The sequence below is a fragment of the Aquarana catesbeiana genome, linkage group LG06 (genome assembly GCF_042186555.1).
Source record: "Aquarana catesbeiana isolate 2022-GZ linkage group LG06, ASM4218655v1, whole genome shotgun sequence".
In the NCBI taxonomy this organism is placed as follows: domain Eukaryota; kingdom Metazoa; phylum Chordata; class Amphibia; order Anura; family Ranidae; genus Aquarana; species Aquarana catesbeiana.
In genome coordinates, this window is record NC_133329.1 from 413,152,504 (window position 1) to 413,177,145 (window position 24,642).

The 24,642-nt window shown below is 48.8% G+C and overlaps 3 protein-coding genes across 3 annotated transcripts in view; all 3 read left to right on the plus strand.

Moving 5' to 3' along the window:
• The window catches only part of LOC141147296 (protein mono-ADP-ribosyltransferase PARP14-like), a 421,364-nt gene that overhangs the window by 354,317 nt on the left and 42,405 nt on the right, over positions 1 to 24,642 (plus strand). The gene's annotated exons all lie outside the window — the stretch shown is intronic.
• Positions 1 to 24,642, plus strand: part of LOC141147298 (protein mono-ADP-ribosyltransferase PARP14-like) — a 242,929-nt gene that overhangs the window by 175,987 nt on the left and 42,300 nt on the right. The window lies entirely within an intron of this gene.
• LOC141147300 (protein mono-ADP-ribosyltransferase PARP14-like) overlaps positions 9,460 to 24,642 on the plus strand; it is a 28,528-nt gene continuing 13,345 nt past the window's right edge. Inside the window, exons 1-5 of the mRNA XM_073634509.1 lie at positions 9,460 to 9,729; positions 11,824 to 11,984; positions 13,917 to 13,950; positions 18,987 to 19,190; positions 22,847 to 23,083. Coding sequence (XP_073490610.1) covers positions 9,540 to 9,729; positions 11,824 to 11,984; positions 13,917 to 13,950; positions 18,987 to 19,190; positions 22,847 to 23,083 — 826 coding nt within the window. The 5' untranslated portion in view covers positions 9,460 to 9,539. The remainder of the gene's footprint in view (positions 9,730 to 11,823; positions 11,985 to 13,916; positions 13,951 to 18,986; positions 19,191 to 22,846; positions 23,084 to 24,642) is intronic.

Genomic DNA, 24,642 nt, shown 5'->3' on the forward strand with positions numbered 1-24,642 from the left:
CAGCGCAATCATTGATTCCGGGGCCTGCAGTGGCTTTATAGACTTGTCCTTCGCTTCCAGACATCACATTCCCATCCGGCCCAGGGCGAAAGGACTCTCCATATATCTGGCCGATGGTTCTACCCTCAGATCAGGACCAGTAACCCAGGAAAAAGTACCTATGCTCACTACCACTGCTGGCACTCATCAAGAGCTACTTTGCCTGGATGTCATTGAATCTCCTCTATTCCCCATCATATTGGGCATGCCATGGCTCAAGGCCCATAACCCACAAATTGACTGGGCCTCAGGGAAAATTGAGTTTCCCTCCTCTTATTGCCACCAACACTGTCTACCAGAAGTTACTCAAGCTCCCTCTGCCCTGTTGTGCCTGGAAACTGATGCCGAGACCCGTCAAGTTGTACCCGAAGTCTACCATAGCTTTCTGGACGTTTTCAGTCAAAAAGTGGCCGAGACCCTTCCTCCTCACCGGCCATATGACTGTCCGATTGAGCTTCTCCCAGGGGCAGAGATTCCTTTTGGGAGAATATTTCCTTTGTCAGAGTTGGAACTAGGAGTATTAAAGACTTACATTGACGACAATCTAAAGAAAGGCTTCATCCAACCCTCCACATCCCCGGCAGGAGCAGGAATCTTTTTTGTGGAAAAGAAAGACCATTCATTGCGCCAGGCCCGGACTGGGACAAAAAATAGGCCCGGGCATTTTAGACTGAGCAGCCAATTTTTCCATGGACCGGGGGGTGTATCGGTCCTCCACGCTGTAATGTGCAGTAACACTGATATAAATATAAAGGGGAATGCACTGTAATGGTTACCCCCCTTACATCAGAGTCCGCACAGAGGTCCCTTACATCAGAGTCCGCACTGAGCCCCCTTACATCAGAGTCCGCACTGAGCCCCCTTACATCAGATTCCGCACTGAGCCCCCTTACATCAGAGTCCGCACTGAGCCCCCTTACATCAGAGTCCGCACTGAGCCCCCTTACATCAGAGTCCGCACTGAGCCCCCTTACATCAGAGTCCGCACTGAGCCCCTTTACATCAGAGTCCGCACTGAGCCCCCTTACATCAGAGTCCGCACTGAGCCCCCTTACATCAGAGTCCGCACTGAGCCCCCTTACATCAGAGTCCGCACTGAGCCCCCTTACATCAGAGTCCGCACTGAGCCCCTTTACATCAGAGTCCGCACTGAGCCCCTTTACATCAGAGTCCGCACTGAGCCCCCTTACATCAGAGTCCGCACTGAGCCCCTTTACATCAGAGTCCGCACTGAGCCCCTTTACATCAGATTCCGCACTCAGCCCCTTTACATCAGAGTCCGCACTGAGCCCCCTTACATCAGAGTCCGCACTGAGCCCCTTTACATCAGAGTCCGCACTGAGCCCCCTTACATCAGAGTCCACACTGAGCCCCCTTACATCAGAGTCCGCACTGAGCCCCCTTACATCAGAGTCCGCACTCAGCCCCTTTACATCAGAGTCCGCACTGAGCCCCCTTACATCAGAGTCCGCACTTAACCCCCATTACATCAGATTCCGCACTGAGCCCCTTTACATCAGAGTCCACACTGAGCCCCCTTACATCAGAGTCCGCACTGAGCCCCCTTACATCAGAGTCCGCACTCAGCCCCTTTACATCAGAGTCCGCACTCAGCCCCCTTACATCAGAGTCCGCACTCAGCCCCCTTACATCAGAGTCCACACTGAGCCCCTTTACATCAGAGTCCGCACTGAGCCCCCTTACATCAGAGTCCGCACTGAGCCCCATTACATCAGAGTCCGCACTCAGCCCCATTACATCAGAGTCCGCACTCAGCCCCATTACATCAGAGTCCGCACTGAGCCCCCTTACATCAGAGTCCGCACTGAGCCCCCTTACATCAGAGTCCGCACTGAGCCCCTTTACATCAGAGTCCGCACTGAGCCCCCTTACATCAGAGTCCGCACTTAACCCCCATTACATCAGATTCCGCACTGAGCCCCCTTACATCAGAGTCCGCACTGAGCCCCCTTACATCAGATTCCGCACTGAGCCCCCTTACATCAGATTCCGCACTGAGCCCCTTTACATCAGAGTCCGCACTGAGCCCCCTTACATCAGAGTCCGCACTGAGCCCCTTTACATCAGAGTCCGCACTGAGCCCCTTTACATCAGAGTCCGCACTGAGCCCCTTTACATCAGATTCCGCACTCAGCCCCTTTACATCAGAGTCCGCACTGAGCCCCCTTACATCAGAGTCCGCACTGAGCCCCTTTACATCAGAGTCCGCACTGAGCCCCCTTACATCAGAGTCCGCACTTAACCCCCATTACATCAGATTCCGCACTGAGCCCCTTTACATCAGAGTCCGCACTGAGCCCCTTTACATCAGAGTCCACACTGAGCCCCTTTACATCAGAGTCCGCACTGAGCCCCCTTACATCAGATTCCACACTGAGCCCCCTTACATCAGAGTCCGCACTGAGCCCCCTTACATCAGATTCCACACTGAGCCCCTTTACATCAGAGTCCGCACTGAGCCCCCTTACATCAGAGTCCGCACTCAGCCCCCTTACATCAGAGTCCACACTGAGCCCCTTTACATCAGAGTCCGCACTGAGCCCCCTTACATCAGAGTCCGCACTCAGCCCCATTACATCAGAGTCCGCACTCAGCCCCATTACATCAGAGTCCGCACTGAGCCCCATTACATCAGAGTCCGCACTGAGCCCCCTTACATCAGAGTCCGCACTTAACCCCCATTACATCAGATTCCGCACTGAGCCCCTTTACATCAGAGTCCGCACTGAGCCCCTTTACATCAGAGTCCACACTGAGCCCCTTTACATCAGAGTCCGCACTGAGCCCCCTTACATCAGATTCCACACTGAGCCCCCTTACATCAGATTCCACACTGAGCCCCTTTACATCAGAGTCCGCACTGAGCCCCCTTACATCAGAGTCCGCACTCAGCCCCCTTACATCAGAGTCCACACTGAGCCCCTTTACATCAGAGTCCGCACTGAGCCCCCTTACATCAGAGTCCGCACTCAGCCCCATTACATCAGAGTCCGCACTCAGCCCCATTACATCAGAGTCTACACTGAGCCCCCTTACATCAGATTCCGCACTGAGCCCCTTTACATCAGAGTCCGCACTGAGCCCCTTTACATCAGAGTCCACACTGAGCCCCCTTACATCAGAGTCCACACTGAGCCCCTTTACATCAGAGTCCGCACTGAGCCCCTTTACATCAGAGTCCACACTGAGCCCCCTTACATCAGAGTCCACACTGAGCCCCTTTACATCAGAGTCCGCACTGAGCCCCTTTACATCAGAGTCCACACTGAGCCCCCTTACATCAGAGTCCGCACTGAGCCCCTTTACATCAGAGTCCGCACTGAGCCCCTTTACATCAGAGTCCACACTGAGCCCCCTTACATCAGAGTCCACACTGAGCCCCTTTACATCAGAGTCCGCACTGAGCCCCTTTACATCAGAGTCCACACTGAGCCCCCTTACATCAGAGTCCACACTGAGCCCCTTTACATCAGAGTCCGCACTGAGCCCCTTTACATCAGAGTCCACACTGAGCCCCCTTACATCAGAGTCCACACTGAGCCCCTTTACATCAGAGTCCGCACTCAGCCCTCTTACATCAGAGTCCGCACTGAGCCCCTTTACATCAGAGTCCGCACTCAGCCCCTTTACATCAGAGTCCGCACTGAGCCCCATTACATCAGAGTCCGCACTGAGCCCCATTACATCAGAGTCCGCACTGAGCCCCATTACATCAGAGTCCGCACTGAGCCCCTTACATCAGAGTCTACACTGAGCCCCCTTACATCAGAGTCCGCACTCAGCCCCCTTACATCAGAGTCTACACTGAGCCCCCTTACATCAGAGTCTGCACTCAGCCCCTTTACATCAGAGTCCGCACTGAGCCCCCTTACATCAGAGTCCGCACTCAGCCCCTTTACATCAGAGTCCGCACTGAGCCCCCTTACATCAGAGTCCGCACTCAGCCCCTTTACATCAGAGTCCGCACTCAGCCCCTTTACATCAGAGTCCGCACTCAGCCCCTTTACATCAGAGTCCGCACTGAGCCCCTTTACATCAGAGTCCGCACTGAGCCCCTTTACATCAGAGTCCGCACTCAGCCCCTTTACATCAGAGTCCGCACTGAGCCCCATTACATCAGATTCCACACTGAGCCCCCACTTACTGTAAGGGGGAGCTCTGTGGACTCTAATGTAAAGGGGAACACTGATTTAAGGGGGTCTCTGCTCACCAAAGTCCCCCTCTTGTATCAGAGTCCACAGAACACCCCTTAAATTAGTTTTCTATACACATTGGAAGGCTGGAGAGAGGGTGAGCTTACTCACCCCAGGATGAGGCTCAGGAGCGGGCTGCCTGCAGCTTTTAAATCTTTTCTTCCTTCACCCCATAGATGTGTGGGCGGGGCAGACGCAGGGGGTGTGGGCGGGGCAGACGCAGGGGGTGTGGGCGGGGCAGACACAGGGGTATGGGCGGAGCAGATAGAGTAGAGGAGCGGGAAGAGGAGGAGCAGTGGAACTGTCAGCGTTGGCTGAGCTGTGTGTGAGAGAGACACACAGCTCAGCCGCTCAGCCAATCAGCCGCTATCGTAGTTGCGCCGGAGCCCAGAGATGACACAGGCACGGCCGCATAGCGGTGGGTGAGCGGCGGCCGTGGCCTGTGTTAACCCTGTCCAGGCCGCGGGCGCCGCTTACCTCCCGCTGTGCGGCCTGATCATCAACAGGCTATGGAGCTGGAGGTCCCAGCCCACCGGGCAAATGCCCGGTCTGCCCTATGGCCAGTCCGGGCCTGCATTGCGCCCTGGTGTGGATTATCGGGCACTCAATAAAATCACGATCAAGAACCGTTATCCCTTACCATTAGTGCCAGAACTTTTTCAGAGGCTGGGGTCTGCAGTAGTGTTTTCTAAGTTAGATCTTCGTGGTGCCTACAATCTTGTCCGCATTCGCAAGGGAGACAAATGGAAGACTGCTTTCCGTACCCGGTTTGGGCACTTCGAATATTTAGTCATGCCTTTCGGACTTTGTAATGCTCCTGCTACATTTCAGCATTTTGTAAATGACATTTTCAGAGACGGGAAGACCTGTTTGTTGTTATTTATCTAGATGACATTCTAATCTTCTCTTCTTCCCTAGTTGAACACCGTGAACATGTCAGAAATGTTTTGACCCGACTTCGCCTGCACGGCCTTTACGTCAAGCCTGACAAATGTGTCTTCGAGCAGGAGAATATTTAGTTCCTTGGTCTTATTATCTCAGTGGAAGGCATCAAAATGGACCCTCAGAAGGTCTCCGCCATTTTGGACTGGCCCGCTCCTACTGACAAAAGAGGGATTCAACGTTTCGTGGGATTTGCGAATTTTTATAGAAAATTCATCAAGGGATTCTCCACCATCATTTCTCCCATTACAAGATTAACCCAACAGGGCCTCAAGTTCCACTGGTCTACGGAAGCTCAGATGGCCTTTACTACACTGAAGGATCTGTTTGTCTCGGCCTCAGTTTTAAAACATCCTGATTCCACGTTACCCTACATCCTGGAGGTGGACGCCTAGGAGATAGCGGTCGGCGCAGTACTCTCCCAAAGACAGGGGCCTAGGACTCTTCTGCACCCAGTCGCTTTTTTTTCCCGTAAATTATCGGAAGCAGAAAGGAACTATGACGTGGGTGATCGAGAATTGTTAGCGATCAAAGCTGCGCTGGAGGAATGGCGATACCTGTTAGAGGGAGCAGCCCACCCGATTCTTGTTTATACAGATCACAAGAATCTAGAATATTTAAAGACTGCCAAGAGGTTGAAACCACGACAGGCCAGATGGGCACTGTTCTTTACTAGATTTTCTTTCCATATTACCTACCGTCCCGGGTCAAAGAATATCAAGCCTGACGCTCTGTCACGGATGTACAGTGATTCAGAAGCACCTTCTCCGCCAGATACCATCTTGTCCTCAGGGAACTTTCTGTTACTCCAAGGGGATCTACTGTCACAGATCAAGCAAGCCTCCAGGAACGTTTCCACTCCACCTGATACAACCCTACAGACCAGAGATGATCTTCTGTGGTTTAAGGATAGGATCTTCGTACCTCAGGAGGCGCGAACGGCAGCTCTTAGTTCTTGCCATGACCATATGTTAGCCGGCCATTTCGGAGTACATAAAACATCTGAACTTCTTCAGCGCACGTTCTGGTGGCCATCATTAAGAAAGGACTGCAAGGACTACGTGGAAGCATGTGTCACCTGTATCCAAAATAAAGGTAGCAAATCTAAAGCCTGGGGCCTGTTAAAACCACTATCTGTCCCGGAGAAGCCATGGAGGATGATCTCCATGGATTTTATTGTCGAGTTGCCACCTTCTGAAAGCTACACTACGATCTTCGTAATAGTGGATAGATTTTTCAAGATGGCACATTTCCTACCAATGAAAGGTACCCATACTGCTGCTGAAACTGCCAGGACATTCATTAAGGAGGTGGTGAGGCTTCATGGCATCCCTGCCAATATTACTTCTGATCGGGGGGTACAATTCACCTCTAGGTTCTGGAGAGCTCTTTGTGAATCCCTGAAAATTGATATTGCCTTCTCTTCTGCCTATTACCCCCAAACAAATGGCCAGACAGAGAGAACGAATCAGACGCTGGAGCAGTATCTGCGCTGTTTTTCCTAGTTTTCTCAGGATGATTGGGCTCCGCTTCTTCCCCTTGCCGAATTTGCATACAAGAACTCTGTTCATTCCGTTACAAAACAAACACCATTTTTTGCAAATTATGGGTTCCATCCTCTGTTCTTGTCCACTAACATTCCGGAGTGTCCAGTACCAGCTGTGCAAGAAAACCTAAACTTCTTTGAATCAAATAATAAGCTTCTGCAAGAGACTATGGCAAGGACCCAGGACTATAACAAAGAGGTGTTTAACAAGAAGAGAAGGGGGGAGCTTGATCTTAAACCTGGAGAATTGGTTTGGCTATCCACTTTGAATTTAAGATTGGCTTGTCCTTCCAAGAAATTGGGTCCCAAGTTCGTGGGTCCTTTTCCAGTGACAAGAAAAATTAATAATGTGGCCTACAAACTAAAGTTACCAGAATCATTCCGGATTCATCCGGTCTTTCATGTTGCCCTACTCAAACCTGCAGTTCCTGATCCTTTTGTCAACCGGATGGTCAATCCCCCTGAGCCCGTGATCATTGACGGAGAAGCCGAATATGAGGTTGAGTCCATTCTGGATTGTAGGAAGAGACGTAATCAAGTCCAGTTCTTGGTAAAAGGGAAGGGGTATGGGCCTGAGGAAAACTCCTGGGAGCCAGAGTCCAACATCCATGCTAGGAGGTTGATTCTTGCCTTTAAAAGATCTCACCCAAGTAAGATGGCACAGTTGGGCATCCGGAGGCTGCCCCTTGGGGGGGGCAATGTCATGAAAGACGTTCTGCTAGTTCAGCCGTCGGCGGAAGATTGGGTACCAGAGCTACTGTCAGTAGAGCAAGAGGACGCATTTGGAGGCGCGTTGACGCGAACGGACGCATGCGGGTGCGCGCCAATACGAGCGGATGTACGCCGGTACACGATGAGACGAACGGGCACGTACGATCGGTACTCGGGCGTGCACGGGTGCACGCGGCGGTGCGCAGACGTGCAGTGTGACAGCCTTTGGCGCCATTAGGCCTATTTAAGGGTACCTGTCAGCATGCTTCCTTGCTGTCTGGTCTACAGCGTTTCCTGTGACCCTAAGCTTCCAATATACCTGTTTACCTGATTCCTGTTACCCGGCTTGTTCCTGACTTCTCCTGTTTGCTGCCTGTCTCCGACCTCGGCTTGTCTGACGATTATCCTGCCTCATCCTTCAGTTATTACCTGCCTGTCCGTTGCCGACCCGGTCTGTGCCCTGACTACTCTCCTGATTCCGTTTTGTACCTGCTCTGCTTGCCTGTGTTTGACCCGGCCTGTCTGACTTTGCTAGTGCTTCAGTTGTACTACAGAACACCTCCCTGCTGCCTGCTTGTTCGTGGGTTCCTGCTAGCTACAGTGCTTCTCTATCCAGTCAACAGTTCCAGTGTTCCTGCCAAGAGTTCCGGTTCTTCTACCAGTTGTTCCAGTGCTTCAGTTGTACTACAGAACACCTCCCTGTTGCCTGTTGTTCCTGAGTTCCTGCCAGTGGATCCAGTGTTCCTGTCAGTCCTCCTGCTGCTTCACCAGAGGTCCGGATCAACTCTACACCTGCCACTTACCAAGCACTTGTGGCCCCCTGCGCTCCTGAGTCCCTGTCTTCTCTATCAGGGGCTCTCGAACCAGAGGCACACGAGAGGCTACTCCTTGCATTCTGGGCTCCACCACCAGGTACGTGACAGAAGCCTCTTCTAAAGATGATGTACGAGAAAGTCCACAAACAGTTTGCTGAAGACAAGCAGACTAAGGACATGGATTACTGGAACCATGTCCTGTGGTCTGATGAGACCAAGATAATGAGTCTCATCAGACTGATGAGTGGCCACGTGTCTTGTTAAACTCCTTTCTGCAAAAAAGTTTTCTCCCTATTGTGGGGTCACCAGTCCGGTATTTGTATATTGAAATCATATCCCCTCTCAAGCGTCTCTTCTCCAGAGAGAATAAGTTCAGAGCTCACAACCTTTCCTCATAACTAAGATCCTCCAGACCCTTTATTAGCTTTGTTGCCCTTCTTTGTACTTGCTCCATTTCCAGTACATCCCTCCTGAGGACTGGTGCCCAGAACTGGACGGCATACTCCAGGTGCGGCCGGACCAGAGTCTTGTAGAGCGGGAGAATTATCGTTTTATCTCTGGAGTTGATCCCCTTTTTAATGCCAATATTCTGTTTGCTTTATTAGCAGCAGCTTGGCATTGCATGCCATTGCTGAGCCTATCATCTACTAGGACCCCCAAGTCCTTTTCCATCCTAGATCCTCCCAGAGGTTCTCCCCCCAGTCTATAGATTGCATTCAGATTTTTACCACCCAAATGCATTATTTTACATTTTTCTACATTGAACCTCATCTGCCATGTAGTTGCCCCTCCCCCGTTCATTTGTTCAGATCTTCTTGCAAGGTTTCCACATCCTGCGGAGAAGTTTATATTATTATATTCTTCATATTATTATAGTTATTATTATTATTATTATTTTATTATAGCTACATAGTGTCATCCATAGCTCTAGAATGTGTACCCTGCGATACAAACAATAACTAATACAGATTGTGCAAACAATCCTTCCAGGGTGTGGATAAGCTTAGCACAGATAAGAATGTACAGTATATATGTGTGTACGGTACGGATAATCATGATATGGATACAAAGTAAATCATCTCCAGCAATTCCGGGATTCAGCAAAACACAACCCATCTCCATCCTGACTTCTCGTATCCTCGGGGTTTATAATTTGTAGTTACAATAAGTCACATGACATCCCAAAGTGAAACTAAAATCTGCAAGAAAAGCTTTCACATTCTCTGAATACACATCAAGTATCTCACCGCGCCCCTTCCATTTCCTTCCAGGATGGGAGATGGCAAGTACCAGCACCCTGTGGCCCTACACTGGGATCAGGGGCCAGAAAAGCTGAAACCTCTGAAGAATAAACTGCAGCTGTATTTTGGGAGTAAAAACAAATCAGACGGAGGAGAGTGTGAGATCCGAGACACCGACTGCACACGAGGATATGTCCTCATATACTACAAGGAGGAGACAGGTAGGTACTGGGGAAGGGGGGATAGAGGGGTTCTTATATACTATAAGAGGGCTGGAAGGGATCCTCATACACTACAAGGAGGAGGGAGGTAAGTACTGAGGACTGGAGGGGGATCCTCATACACTACAAGGAGGAGGGAGGTAAGTACTGAGGACTGGAGGGGATCCTCATACACTACAAGGAGGAGGGAGGTAAGTACTGAGGACTGGAGGGGATCCTCATACATTACAAGGAGGAGGGAGGTAAGTACTGAGGACTGGAGGGGATCCTCATACACTACAAGGAGGAGGGAGGTAAGTACTGAGGACTGGAGGGAGATCCTCATACACTACAAGGAGGAGGGAGGTAAGTACTGAGGACTGGAGGAGATCCTCATACACTACAAGGAGGAGGGAGGTAAGTACTGAGGACTGGAGGGGATCCTCATACACTACAAGGAGGAGGGAGGTAAGTACTGAGGACTGGAGGAGATCCTCATACACTACAAGGAGGAGGGAGGTAAGTACTGAGGACTTGAGGGAGATCCTCATACACTACAAGGAGGAGGGAGGTAAGTACTGAGGACTGGAGGGGGATCCTCATACACTACAAGGAGGAGGGAGGTAAGTACTGAGGACTGGAGGAGATCCTCATACACTACAAGGAGGAGGGAGGTAAGTACTGAGGACTGGAGGGGATCCTCATACGCTACAAGGAGGAGGGAGGTAAGTACTGAGGACTGGAGGGGATCCTCATACACTACAAGGAGGAGGGAGGTAAGTACTGAGGACTGGAGGGAGATCCTCATACACTACAAGGAGGAGGGAGGTAAGTACTGAGGACTGGAGGGGGATCCTCATACACTACAAGGAGGAGGGAGGTAAGTACTGAGGACTGGAGGGGATCCTCATACACTACAAGGAGGAGGGAGGTAAGTACTGAGGACTGAAGGGGATCCTCATACACTACAAGGAGGAGGGAGGTAAGTACTGAGGACTGGAGGAGATCCTCATACACTACAAGGAGGAGGGAGGTAAGTACTGAGGACTGGAGGGGATCCTCATACACTACAAGGAGGAGGGAGGTAAGTACTGAGGACTGGAGGGGGATCCTCATACACTACAAGGAGGAGGGAGGTAAGTACTGAGGACTGGAGGGGATCCTCATACACTACAAGGAGGAGGGAGGTAAATACTGAGGACTGGAGGGGATCCTCATACACTACAAGGAGGAGGGAGGTAAGTACTGAGGACTGGAGGGGATCCTCATACACTACAAGGAGGAGGGAGGTAAGTACTGAGGACTGGAGGGGGATCCTCATACACTACAAGGAGGAGGGAGGTAAGTACTGAGGACTGGAGGGGGATCCTCATACACTACAAGGAGGAGGGAGGTAAGTACTGAGGACTGGAGGGGATCCTCATACACTACAAGGAGGAGGGAGGTAAGTACTGAGGACTGGAGGGGATCCTCATACACTACAAGGAGGAGGGAGGTAAGTACTGAGGACTTGAGGAGATCCTCATACACTACAAGGAGGAGGGAGGTAAGTACTGAGGACTGGAGGGGGATCCTCATACACTACAAGGAGGAGGGAGGTAAGTACTGAGGACTGAAGGGGATCCACTTCTACTCTTTGTGAATTTGCTAATGTCACACAACTTGGTGGGGTCAGGGCGCAGTGCTATAATCATGTGCTTAAAAAAAAAAACAAACCCCATTGATATCCTTGGGGCCGGCGCCCCGCATGTAGACTAGGGGGCCAGGCACATTGATTAAGGGGGTAGCACCACTGCGCCCCATATGGACGGGCCGCCACTGCTCCTCTCTTTCAACACAATTCCAGGAAAAGGAAACTTCTTCACCTGGCTGGTCTCATTGGGCCATAAATGTAAAGATGAAGAGATAGGAACCGACATCAAAGAGGAGAGAAAAGGAAGCCGTTTCATTTTCCTGAAGTTTTGTTGAACAAAAAAAAAACTTTAAATATCATTGTGGAAACATTTGTGGTGGAAGATCATAGAACGTGTCCGCGTTCCCGAAGTACGGATTCCGGTGCGTGTTTTCCATCGTACTTTACTGTCTGATTTCCCTTATTGTCTCCTCCTATCACAGCACGAGATCGGGTTCTGCAGAGGAAGACCCATCACCTGAAATTACCAAATGGGACGACATTACAGCTGATTGTCCGATTACCGGAGGATGGACAAAGTACACAGAGCTCCGCCCCCTCAGAGGACGTAAAGACTCCGCCCTCCACACAGGAGGACCCAGCAGTAAGTGCCTGATAGAGAGTATTCTGAAGATTGTACAGTGTGGGCGGGTTCCCCCAATTATATTATATCAACCATATTAATAATGACTGTACCCCGACCAATCACAATATTCAATATACTCCACCCACTAATTATACCCCACCCACTTACTATATCCCATCCAATAACTATATCCCATCCAATAACTATACCCCACTAACTAAACCCCAACCATTGACTATACCCCACACAAACTATACTCCACCCGCTAACTAAACCCCACCCACTAACTATTCCCCACCCACTAACTATAAGAATTAAACATAGAGAAAAATGGTTGGGACTTTGAAAGTGCTGAAAACCTCCCCTTGGAATAATTAGTCATACACCATATAAAGTAAAAATATCGTTTTAATTAATTGATAAAAGGTGTGTCTCATAAGACACCACACTAAAAGCATTGTAACAGCATCATACTACTAAACCTCATATCCTCCCCCTAGTCTCCAGTGGGCATTACCCCCTCTAGTAACTGATAAGATATGATGTATATATCATAAAGAACATCAGTGGAGGGAGGTTGAACTAGGGTGACAGCCACAATCCAACGCGTTTCGCCTTGTCGGCTTCTTCAGGGGCTCTAGTGGACGGCGGATGGGTAAGTAGTGATGCTGTAATAGAAATAGATATACATAATATAAATCCAAATATACTTTGTATGTATATATTACATAACTGAATGATAATGGTATATGTATAACATGAAAACTTACATTTAGAATATACTGATTCTGGGGAACCCAATAAGTGCAAAGACACCCTTCTACCAGAGCACTTGTGTGTGAATCAGACGACTGCTCCGCATCAAGCTGCAGATCAACCCAAAAAGAGACCCCACCCAGATAAGCCAAAAAGAGGTCCACTACACAAAGGTTAGCGATTCAGCCAATCCCATTGCACGTTCAAAGAAGCCACTAAAAGAAAAGAGCAATGAAAACATGGTGAACTGATAACCCCCACCATACTGATTTCTTCTCAAAAGGATCAATATTGCACATAGAAAACCTTGGAAATGGTATCAAATCAGAATAGGGATAAACCCCGATGATTCAAATGGCAGGCATGGTATAAAATCTGGAATCCACATAAAAGAATTCACTCACTTAGATCCCAACAATGACCAACTCAACCCTCTCATTGTATCAAACAACGGATGCAAATAACACACCTTATTTATCCTGCAGAAGTTATGATCAGGACAAAAGGAAAACTTCTGCAGGATAAATAAGGTGTGTTATTTGCATCTGTTGTTTGATACAATGACAGGGTTGAGTTGGTCATTGTTGGCATCTAAGTGAGTGACCCCAACCCCAAAGCACCTTGTCCCCGTGTTGATGAGGACAAGGGCCTTATCCCCACAACCCTGGGCAGTGGTTGTGGGGGTCTGGGGGCGCTTAACAGAATCTGGAAGACCTCTTTAACAAGGGGGCCCCCAGATCCCGCCCACCGTATGTGAATAAGTATGGGGTATATAGTATCCCTATCCAGTCACCAAAAAAGTGTCAAAAATAAAACACACAGTTTTTGACAATTGCTTTATTAAAAATTTTTAAAAAATGTCCCCCCTGATGTACATCGATCGTCAGTTTATTCTCCGCCCTAAAGAAGAAGGGGTCCTTTCCCCTGAAACGCGTTGGCTCGATGTAATTGCCACTTTTAGTGAACACCTTCTGATTCGCATTCTTTTGGACAATAATGATCATGGAAAGGAGTTGATAGCAGGTGAGTTAAATCCTGTAGAAGGTCACATCCCCACTCCGGTATGCAGTGGTTAGAGAAGTCTCTAAATATACTTTGTGTACGTATGTCTATTCTGTTTGTTCTATGACAGAACGTCACTGATAATCATTATCGAATCCGCCCTGACACTAATGTGTTTTCCCCATTTTGTAGGACCATAAAGTACATCAGAGTCCAGGAGAAGAAGGTAATGGATATCAATAGGTGACAATAATAAAGTGAAATTTTCATGTATATTGTTCTCAGATCAACCAATCAGATCTTCTCAGATTTCCAGAACAATTTAGGTGATTGACGGGGTGCAGAGGGATATTATTGACTCCACATGTAGCCTCGAGCTTTTTGTACACCGCGGCTGCTAACCTCCCATGTGAGAGCCGTTGTTTTTTGTTTTTTTTCAGCTGTCCCTGAACTCTCCTCTATGTTATTCGATGTGTACACTCCGTCCTTTATAGGAGTTTAGAGGCAGTTGAGTTTTCTGACGTTTTTTTTTTTTTTTTTTTTTTTGAAAGCAGATAAATTGCGTTCAAGACTGTAGTATACTGGCATTTCAAACACCGAATGCTTGTAAACGTGGTAAACCGCGTTTGCGTTTGTAAGCGTTTTTAAAAGAGGAACATGTAAAATGTTGAAAAAACAGAGAGTGGGGGAGAGAGAGGGAGAGAAAGGGAGAGGGAGATAGGGGGAGAAGGAGACAGGGGGAGAGAGAGATGGGGGGAGAAGGGGAGAGGGAGATGGGGGGAGAAGGGGAGAGGAAGATAGGGGAAGAAGGAGAGAGAGAGGGAGAGAGGGAGATAGGGGGAGAAGGGGAGGGAGAGAGAGGGAGATAGAAGGGGGGGAGAAGGGGAGAGGAAGATAGGGGGAGAAGGAGAGAGAGAGGGAGAGAGGGAGATAGGGGAGAAGGGGAGAGAGGGAGATAGGGGGAGAAGGAGAGAGAGAGGGAGATAGGGCAGATAGGGGGAGAAGGAGAGAGAGAGGGAGATAGGGGAGAAGGAGAGAGAGGGGGGAGAGCAGGGGAGAGAGGGAGATAGGGGGAGAAGGAGAGAGGGGGGAGAAAGGGAGGGGGAGATAGGGGGAGAGGGGGGAGAAGGGGAGAGGGAGGGATGAGAGAGGGGGAGAAAGGAAGAGGAGGGAGAGAGGGGGAGAAAGGGAGAGGGGGGGGGAGAGAGGGATAGAGAGGGGTAGAAAGGGAAAGTGGGAGAGAGGGGGAAAGGGGGAGAACGGGAGTGGGGGAGAGAGGGGGGAAAGGGGGGAGAGAGAGGGGGAAGAGAGGGGCGAAAAGGGGAGGAGGAGAGAGAGGGGAAGAGAGTGAGTGGGGGATAGGGAAAGGGGGGGGAGGGAGAAGGGGGGAGAAAGGGAGAGAGAAGGGGAGGGGGAGAAAGGGGGGCGAAAGTGAGAGGGGGATAGGGCGTTAGAGGGGGAGAGGGAGGGGCAGGGCCAGATTAAGAGCATCATGGGCCTGGTGCTGAGGATTTTGGTGGCCTTTTTATGGAAACAATATGAAAGTGCAAACATTTTTTGCTAAAACAAATTAAATCTACTCTCACCAGTAATATCAGCCGTGCAGCCTCTGAGCAGCAGCAACACCACCAATACCACCTGCTATGCAGTCTCTCACTAACAGCAACATAGGGCGACCACATTTCCAAACTGCCATTCAGGGACATCCCCCCCTTCCCAAAAAAAAGATGAGGGGGGATGTAGTCTTGGGTTTGATGGGGAAATAGGTGGCGGGGGTGATTTTTCGGGCAAATGGCTGGTGTTAGCACTTAAAATCATCCTGACACTATGCTTGATATGGCGTCAGGATGATCAAATTCCATTATTTCTATTACTACATTGTAATATATAGTGAAATAGTTCAACTCATCATGATGCAGAATCAGTGGGAACCTGAGCTTGTCACTTGCCACCATCGCCTGCCGCCAGATGCCACCCATAGCCTGCTATCAGATGCAGTGTGCCACTTAACACCTGCAACCTGCCACCAGATACAGTGTGCCACTTGCCACCAGCAGCCTGCCACCAGATACAGTGTGCCACTTACCACCAGATACAGTGTGCCACTTGCCACCAGCAGCCTGCCACCAGATACAGTGTGCCACTTGCCACCAGCAGCCTGCCACCAGATACAGTGTGCCACTTGCCACCAGCAGCCTGCCACCAGATACAGTGTGCCACTTGCCACCAGCAGCCTGCCACCAGATACAGTGTGCCACTTGCCACCAGCAGCCTGCCACCAGATACAGTGTGCCACTTGCCACCAGCAGCCTGCCACCAGATACAGTGTGCCACTTGCCACCAGCAGCCTGCCACCAGATACAGTGTGCCACTTGCCACCAGCAGCCTGCCACCAGATACAGTGTGTCACTTTCCACCAGCAGCATGCCACCAGATATGGTGTGCCACTTGCCAACAGCAGCCTGCCACCAGATACAGTGTGCCACTTGCCACAAGCAGCATGCCACCAGATACAGTGTGCCACTTACCACCAGATACAGTGTGCCACTTGCCACCAGCAGCCTGCCACCAGATACAGTGTGTCACTTTCCACCAGCAGCATGCCACCAGATATGGTGTGCCACTTGCCACCAGATACACTGTGCCACTTGCCACCAGCAGCCTGCCACTTGATATGGTGTTCCACTTGCCAACAGCAGCCTGCGACCAGATACAGTGTGCCACTTGCCACAAGCAGTCTGCCACCAGATATGGTGTGCTACTTGCCACCCACAGCCTGCTACCAGACACAGTGTGCCACTTGCCACCAGCAGCCTGCCACCAGATACAGTGTGCCACTTGCCACCAGCAGCCTGCCACCAGATACAGTGTGCCACTTGCCACCAGATAGTGTGCCACTTGCCACCAGCAGCCTGCCACCAGATACAGTGTGCCACTTGCCACCAGATACAGTGTGCCACTTGCCACAAGCAGCCTGTCACCAGATACAGTGTGCCACTTGCCACCAACATTCTGTCACCAGATACACTGTGCCACTTGCCACCAGCAATCTGCCACCAGATATGGTGTTCCACTTGCCAACAGCAGCCTGCGACCAAATACAGTGTGCCACTTGCCACAAGCAGCATGCCACCGGATACAGTGTGCCACTTGCCACCAGCAGCCTGCCCCAGATATGGTGTGCTACTTGCCACCCACAGCCTGCTACCAGACACAGTGTGCCACTTGCCACCAGCAGCCTGCCACCAGATACAGTGTGCCACTTGCCACCAGCAGCCTGCCACCAGATACAGTGTGCCACTTGCCACCAGATACAGTGTGCCACTTGCCACAAGCAGCCTGTCACCAGATACAGTGTGCCACTTGCCACCAGCAGCATGCCACCAGATACAGTGTGCCACTTGCCACCAGCAGCATTCCACCAGATATGGTGTGCCACTTGCCACCAGATAGTGTGCCACTTGCCACCAGCAGCCTGCCACCAGATACAGTGTGCCACTTGCCACCAGCAGCATGCCACCAGATACAGTGTGCCACTTGCCACCAGATACAGTGTGCCACTTGCCACCAGCAGCCTGCCATCAGATATGGTGTGCCACTTGCCAACAGAAGCCTGCCACCAGATACAGTGTGCCACCTGCCACCAGATACAGTCAGCAGCCTGCCACCAGACACAGTGTGCCACTTGCCACCAGCAGCCTGCCACTGCCTCCAGAACTCTGCCCAGACAGATAGGAGGGACAGGGCCTGTATAGTCAATCAAATCCCTGGAGCCCCTACCCCTCCTGAGCTGGGATGGTATGGCCGTGTGTGTGTATGCCAGGAGTATTGATCAGACCAAGTTCTACAGAGGGTTGTGTGTACAGCCTTTGGGCTCACACTGGTGTGCTGCAGTCGGCCGCACTGCTTGTGTATCTGCAGTTTTAGCTGCAGTCCTATTGATATATATCAGGTTGCAGGTTTTGCTGCATTTTCTGACAGTGCGCCAAAGATAAGATGCAGCATGCAGGAATTTTGGTGCGCTTTCAGAAAAAAACACGCAACCTAATAGAAATCAATAGGACTGTGAGTAAAACGCAGGAAAACTGTGGATACACCAGCAATGGGCCAAAACATAGCAAACCAGTGTGAACCCTTCCTAAAAGCACAAGGGACCGAGTACTACCACAGGCTGAGGACACAATTCTTAACACTTTGGCTGCAGTTATAAGAGCTACTGCTGGAGGAATAAGATAAAAAGGAGGGGAAGGGAGATAAGAGTCACTGAGCTCACATTTGGATGGTCCCTGGAGGCTCATCACTCAGATATCTGCCGCTGTTCTGTTCATAATTTCCCACCCACACGGCTCCTTCACTACACAGCCACAGACTTCACAGAGTGAGAGAGGGGAGGGGAGGGGCAGAGCCGACTCAGCCTCTCCCATTTGTGTAGGGGAGAACTGTGCACTGTGACACTGTAATAAACACAGTGAGCAAACACAGATGCAGCCAGACACCCCTCCATTTACACACAGCTTCTCCTGTCCCATAGAAGTTTATGGACACGAGAAAATCGGCCTTTTACTGCTGACTGGGAGGGCCGATTTTAAGGCAGGGGCCTGGAGCTGCAGCTCCATCAGCCCCTATGTTAATCCGGCCCTGGGGAGGGGGAGACTGAGAGCTCAGTGACTGAAGATCTATAGTGGGATACTGTGAGATAAGAAGTGGACTGTTCTGTGTTACCAAGAGTTATGTACAACTACCTTCAGTGACTGTTACAAGTTCAGTGCCATAGGAGACAGCGGTCCTACCTATACAGACGTGGCATCTGGCTGAAGGTCTTTTCCTGTATAGCTGTCTTCCTATAGTGTCTCAGAGTCTGCCAATTAACATTGCATCTACCTAAGGGTGTCCTGGCCCTAACCCTCTCTCACCACAGTTCTTGTTAAGAGACAATAAATCTCTTGTTCGCATTCAAAACGTGACTGGCGCCCATCATTTCATCTTACATTACACCCACCATGTCTGGTTACCCACTTTACAAGGAAGGATGTCGGCTCTCCCTAACTCTGGAGGTCACCATTAGGCCTCTGGGAGCCCGGGACTCTGCTACAGTAGAAAACTCTTTCCTTAAAACTATTGTCTCACGTTAGGGTCATATGTGCATGGTTGGCTGTTATCCAATGTTTGTAGACAGTTAGTAACTAGCTAGTAACAGTATAGACCAGGACCTGTCATTGAAAAGGCTTTACATGTTGGTTATTTGTCACAACCGTTTAACAGAGAAACCCACCAGAAAAGATGATGAGGTGACTCTGGACCCCCCATCCTCTCAGGTTCTGATTGAGAACATCCAGGACAGCTTCTCTCCTGAGATGTTAAACCTCCTGGTGGAGAATATCAGTGAGAAGAATGAAGACATCGATTTCCACGTGGAGAGGATTCCAGAGATACAATCTGCTGTTGTCACCTTCACTTCTAAAAAAGGTGAGATATCAGGTTCATTGGGAAAGTTGGTGCACATGCTCATCTCCACCACTGAGAGGGTCTGCAGATCTCTCCAGTGCGATGACCCAAGTGGATCATCCCAATATGCTTTGAGCATCCTTTCCCCAGGTCTGCCAATATTCCATAATGCTAATTAGTTTCCAGCCGGTCTGGGGTTTGCACCACCACTCCACCTATGCACTGGGTCATTTAGACCTACTTTTTGCTGTTTGTTATTCCTTTTTAGCATATAACATGCATTGGGTACATGTGGAGTCATGCACTGATAATACTTTTTATCCATTTTCATATCACATTTTATTTAATATTTCATTAATTTATTTCACAATGTATTTTTTTAAGTTATAATCATCTCTTTTTTTTTTTTAAATCTTGGGATGATTTTATGCTCTATTTTTTTAGTATGGGCTATAGACATTTAACCCGGGTCATACCAGTTAAATGGTTCAGTGTGAGTTCCCTTTTTCCAGCTGGATACTCTTTGGAATATTTGAACTATTTGGGATCGAGGAACCACGTTTTAATGGGTTTGTTTTAAACTGTTTTAATGTATTATATGTGTAGGGGTATTCACGTGGCCACTCAATGAAGTTGGAGGAGAAGTGGGCCAACCTTAAAGGGTAACTCCACTTTTGTAGTGAAAAAAATTTGCAAATAAAATAAAAATAATATAGCATATACAATTGGGTGACACAGGTCATATTGTAATTGAATAGTACTAAAAATGACCTTTCCTTTTCAATCTGCAGCCGCTGTAATTTTCTGAAAAATGCAATATGGCCACCTGGAGGCGCTCTGTACACAGATAGTATACAGTATGCCCCCCAGAAATGTAATTTCCTGCTTGTGAGATTGGCTCACTGATTTTCCCAGAAGTCTGCACTAAGATCCAAATTAGATTTTGAGCATCCCCTGCAGCAAAAATTGCATTTTTGGTGAGATATCCTCAAGGAAAATCTAAAAGGGATGCTGCCGGGTATCCGTGGAGGCTCCGTTTGCAGGTAAAGACCTGGAGGAGCTTGTTTGCGAACCCCCCCCCCCCCCCCCCAATTTTTTTTTTTTTTATCACCAGCCGCCACTGTGATTGGTAATTACAAAACCACTCCCATACAGACTCACTGAGCCCATAGACACAGACAAACAGCTATCTCTCCAGAATATTAAAGGGTAGGACTCTGCAACAAAGTTTGTTACAATCCCTGCAATGTACAGAGATCACCCAGAGGGGGAGGGGTTTATTTCTCAACAAAAGTGGAGTTACTCTTTAAACTGCATAAAGGCTTCTTTAGTGTTTGCAGGGAGTATTGAAAATAAAATAAAAAAATCTTAGATGGGCATCTTAGTGAACACAAGATACAGGGATATGGGAAATGGTAAAACATAAACAGGTTAAACTGGGTGGACTGGTGTCTTTATCCAACCAACAATGTAATTATGTAACATGTGGGGGGTGTTCATATAGTCCTATCTTTATTATGGTTTAATATTTGTAGTTTACCAATGAAGAATTGATGTTATTTATGGTGGTGCGGACATTTTTTCAAGGACAATTGAGGATGTAGATGTTTGTTTAGCTAGCCTTGTCCTACAGCCATTGGGGTACTGGTCCATTTTGTTAATTAGTAATAAAGCTTCATTCATATGGCCAATTGTGGCCATACACTGAACAGCTAATTTCTGGGGGGGGGGGGGGATTATGGGTGTTTGTGACCAGTTGCAGTCAGGAAGTTTGTGTAGCGCTACCCCCTTGAGGGCCACTTAGAGATATCTGACACCCAATGGTTGCCCTGACCCTTCAAGTCTCCCGACACCTCTCACACCCTGAGTTTGGACATTTTTGAACTACAATTATGAAGACACCAAAATATGACACAGTAATCAAGTCATTCTTTTACATAGGGTTCTGCAAGCAAACAAATCATCAAAGAATAGCGTAGGCAAATATGAAGTTAATAACTCTTGGCAGAAATAGACAGAATCATCAGAATCATCATGAACATAGAGTTTCAATGGGAAATAGAGCAGCAAACAGTAATCTGAATAAAGCATACGGCCACAGGTAAGAAAAAGGGAAGGAGAATGGCCAATTTTGTGTCAGGCTCCTCCCTTCTTACCCCCTGATGCCACTGCCCACTTGAAAACAGATACTCAAGAATGGTTTCAACCAACTATACACAAGATGTAAACCCTGGTCTCTGAAAAGGGTCCTTTAGTGATGTAGACAGTTATGATGTCCCTTCGGTGGGGGAGGGGGACAGAGGAGTATTGGTTTGTTGCAGGTGGGGTCTGAGTCTTCAGCTAGCTTAAACAAGGGTCCAGTATAGTTCCTTGTTATAGGATGGGGTTGGGGGTTGGGGAGTATCCAATGTTGCAACAGCAAATGTAACACGTTATGGGCTTAAGTGAGGAAAGCAAAGTAAAGGTGTCTGCATGCAGTGTCTCTTGTTATGCAAAGAGGGTGGGCTTCCGACCGCTCACCACTCCGAACTATAGCAGGTTTAAAGAAATGACAGGAAGGTCCTGGAGCAGGTTCCTGCATATTCTGTAATAAGGGAAGGGTGCTCGACCACAGACCCTGCAGCGCAGTGATTCAGTCAGATCTGTATTTCGGGCAATGAGGGTGGCCTCCCAATTACCATCAGACTGACCGGAGCCACTGGTGACCGCCCCCACCGGAGGCTTCCCTTGCTGCCTAGGCTGCAGCAACAACACGCTCTCCCCCGACTGTCCAGGTCACTGCTTCCAGTTGAAGGCTGTGATCCCAAGAGACTGACTCCTCCCCATCCGAGGCCATTTATCCCCTCTCCCAGCACTCTGTTCTTCCTCTTCAGCCAGCTAGAACTTGTAGTCCGCAATTGTCCACCTCTAGTGCAGATTTCAGCTCTCTAGACTACATGTCCTAAGATCATCCGCTATTCTGTAAGTTCTCACTCAATCTGCATTCAGGATGTGACAAAGCAGGGTCCAGACTGGGCACTAGAGGGAACAGCTTCACTGTGTAGATGCTGTAAAGTGTCTGTGACGGAACCCGCTTCCCACACTTCGCTTGAGTTCTTCCGTCAGTACACTGCTTCCTCCAGTCTGGACCTTCAGATACCAGATATTACAGCCACATGTTGTAACCAAGAACCAGGCAAGACTAACTCAGTTACAAAACTGCAACATGGAATGTTTTATTGGACAAAGATACAGGCTTTTTATACACTTGAAAAGTATGTCAGTCCCCCACAGACACAATAACCCAAATATTTACCCAAAACATCACACAATAGGTTAGATAACGAGGTAGGGCTGACTCGTGGCTACTCCCCCCTCCTCTAACAACTACTAGCTGACAATGATATATGATTAAGTGCCTATAAGCCTGTCATTAATTAGTATAGACTTTCTGACCACGACTGATCGCAAATGCCTGTGATCTCCACCTGCAGAGACATACTGCTTTGTACAGTGTATGACGGTAATCAACAGCATGAGTGAAGCCTAAAATCATTACGTAGGTTTTAACCCTTCTCCACTCTTCCCACAGCAGAAAAGTGAAAAAAAAAAAAACCTAACTGGAGTTCTGCCTCGCAGTAAGTGCCCCCTGTGTACACATTTGTTCAGGGAGCTGATTGTGATTCGTCTTCACACAGATATTCCAGACTTCATTGAAAGGTTTTCTGGAAGTCCGAGAGCCAAACAGCAAAATCTGAGAGTCAAATGTCTGGAGAACACCAGAAGTGTCCGGCTGGAGGGTCTCCCGGCCAACACCTCGGAGGACTTCCTCGAACTTTACCTTGAGAGTACAAAGCACGGAGGTGGGCCGATAGAAAAGAAAGAGATGTTACCGGAAGAAGGTGCCGCCATCATTACATTCTCCAGCCCTGAAGGTAAAAGGTTTCAGTCTCTGTGTCTTATATTTGAGTTTATATATTGTACAGAGTCACAGAGTGGAATTTTTCCGTTTTGGATGAAGAAGAGTTTAAACCAATGTCAGGTTTGACTAGGGCAGAGTTTCTCAACAGTATTCCACGAATCCCTGGGGTTCCTCCAGAGGTGGTTAGGGGTTCCTTGAGCAATGAGCAATTTATGCCTCTCAGATAACTTCTCACTGACACCAGTCATCATTTGAGTTATCTGTAAGGGGATACATCTTCCCCACATATAAGAAGCATTTTTCCCACTGACCATCACACTAATGCACTAATGTATCATGAGTAGTATTCATTAGCAGGGGTTCCCTGAGACCAGAAAGTTATTTCAAGGGTATGTTGAAAATGTTAAGAAAGGCTGGACTAGGGTGACTAGGCCCTTGTTGGGGATCCAGTCTTGTGTAGTGTTTTAAAGGCTTTCATTTCTCACCACACGGTGCATTTTTTTTTCTTTATAATATGGGGGCTCCTGTTGAGGTCACAATAATTTTGTAGCACCACCAACAATTTGCTACAGGATGTAGGTTCATCTAGTCCAACTCTAACCAAGGTTCTGTGACACTCTAGGGATTCTCCTGAGGTTGCTGAGGGTCCCTTCAGTAGTGTGCAGGGGCACATCCGACTTCCACCTCCACAGACCACCAATACAAGGGGACAATCTTCAACTGGCCCAAGAGGTCATCTCTACACTGACCAGTACTGTCACTGGCAGCACTGCCGGGACAAGATCACCCAGTGTCCAGGGCAAAGATGCCTAATTGCATCCCCTCCCTTCATTATGTAGGAACTTATAAGGAGGAGGGGGAGAGAGCAAGACCCAAACCTCCTCCCGGCTCTTTCCTCCTCTCCTAGCCGCTTCCAGTGCTGGGCTGACTGAAGTATTGATGCCGCTGTCACTACTTCTGTCAGCCTTATAGTAGAAGGAACTTGCGGCACCCCCATCTCTACAATGCACGTTGCACCCATGGCAGCCGTCCACTCTGCCCACCCCTTTTTTTCAGCCTAAGTACTGTTAAGGGACTTCACAAATTTAATTTTCTTTTTTTTCTTTTATTCCATTAATAAAATTCAAGATCATCAATGAAAATTATTTTGATGTATGCACCACTTTATATATTCAGTTCTATTATTACAAATGTTAACCCCATACAGTTACCAGAAGATTATAATATTATAAATTCTCCAGCAACTAGCAAACATTAAGTGACCAGATTTGGGTGCACTGACCCATTTACTGGAATTTTAAGTATACAGTGAGAGCAGAGTTAAATCAAAGCAAGGTCCATAGTAGTGTACTCACCTTTTCGAGCTTTGGTATGAGTGTATCAGGCAGGAGTTGATATTGATGAAGCCAGAGTTGGGGTCAGGTAAATGGTCCCCAACAGGTGTGTTTATCAGTGAAGGAACTGTGTATACAGTACATAGGACCTCTTACATCCTCCTCTGGATGGTCAACACAGAGGCAGTAGAGGCACCCATCTTGGGCGCTGTGGTGGTGGAAAGTGGAAGGCTCTCTG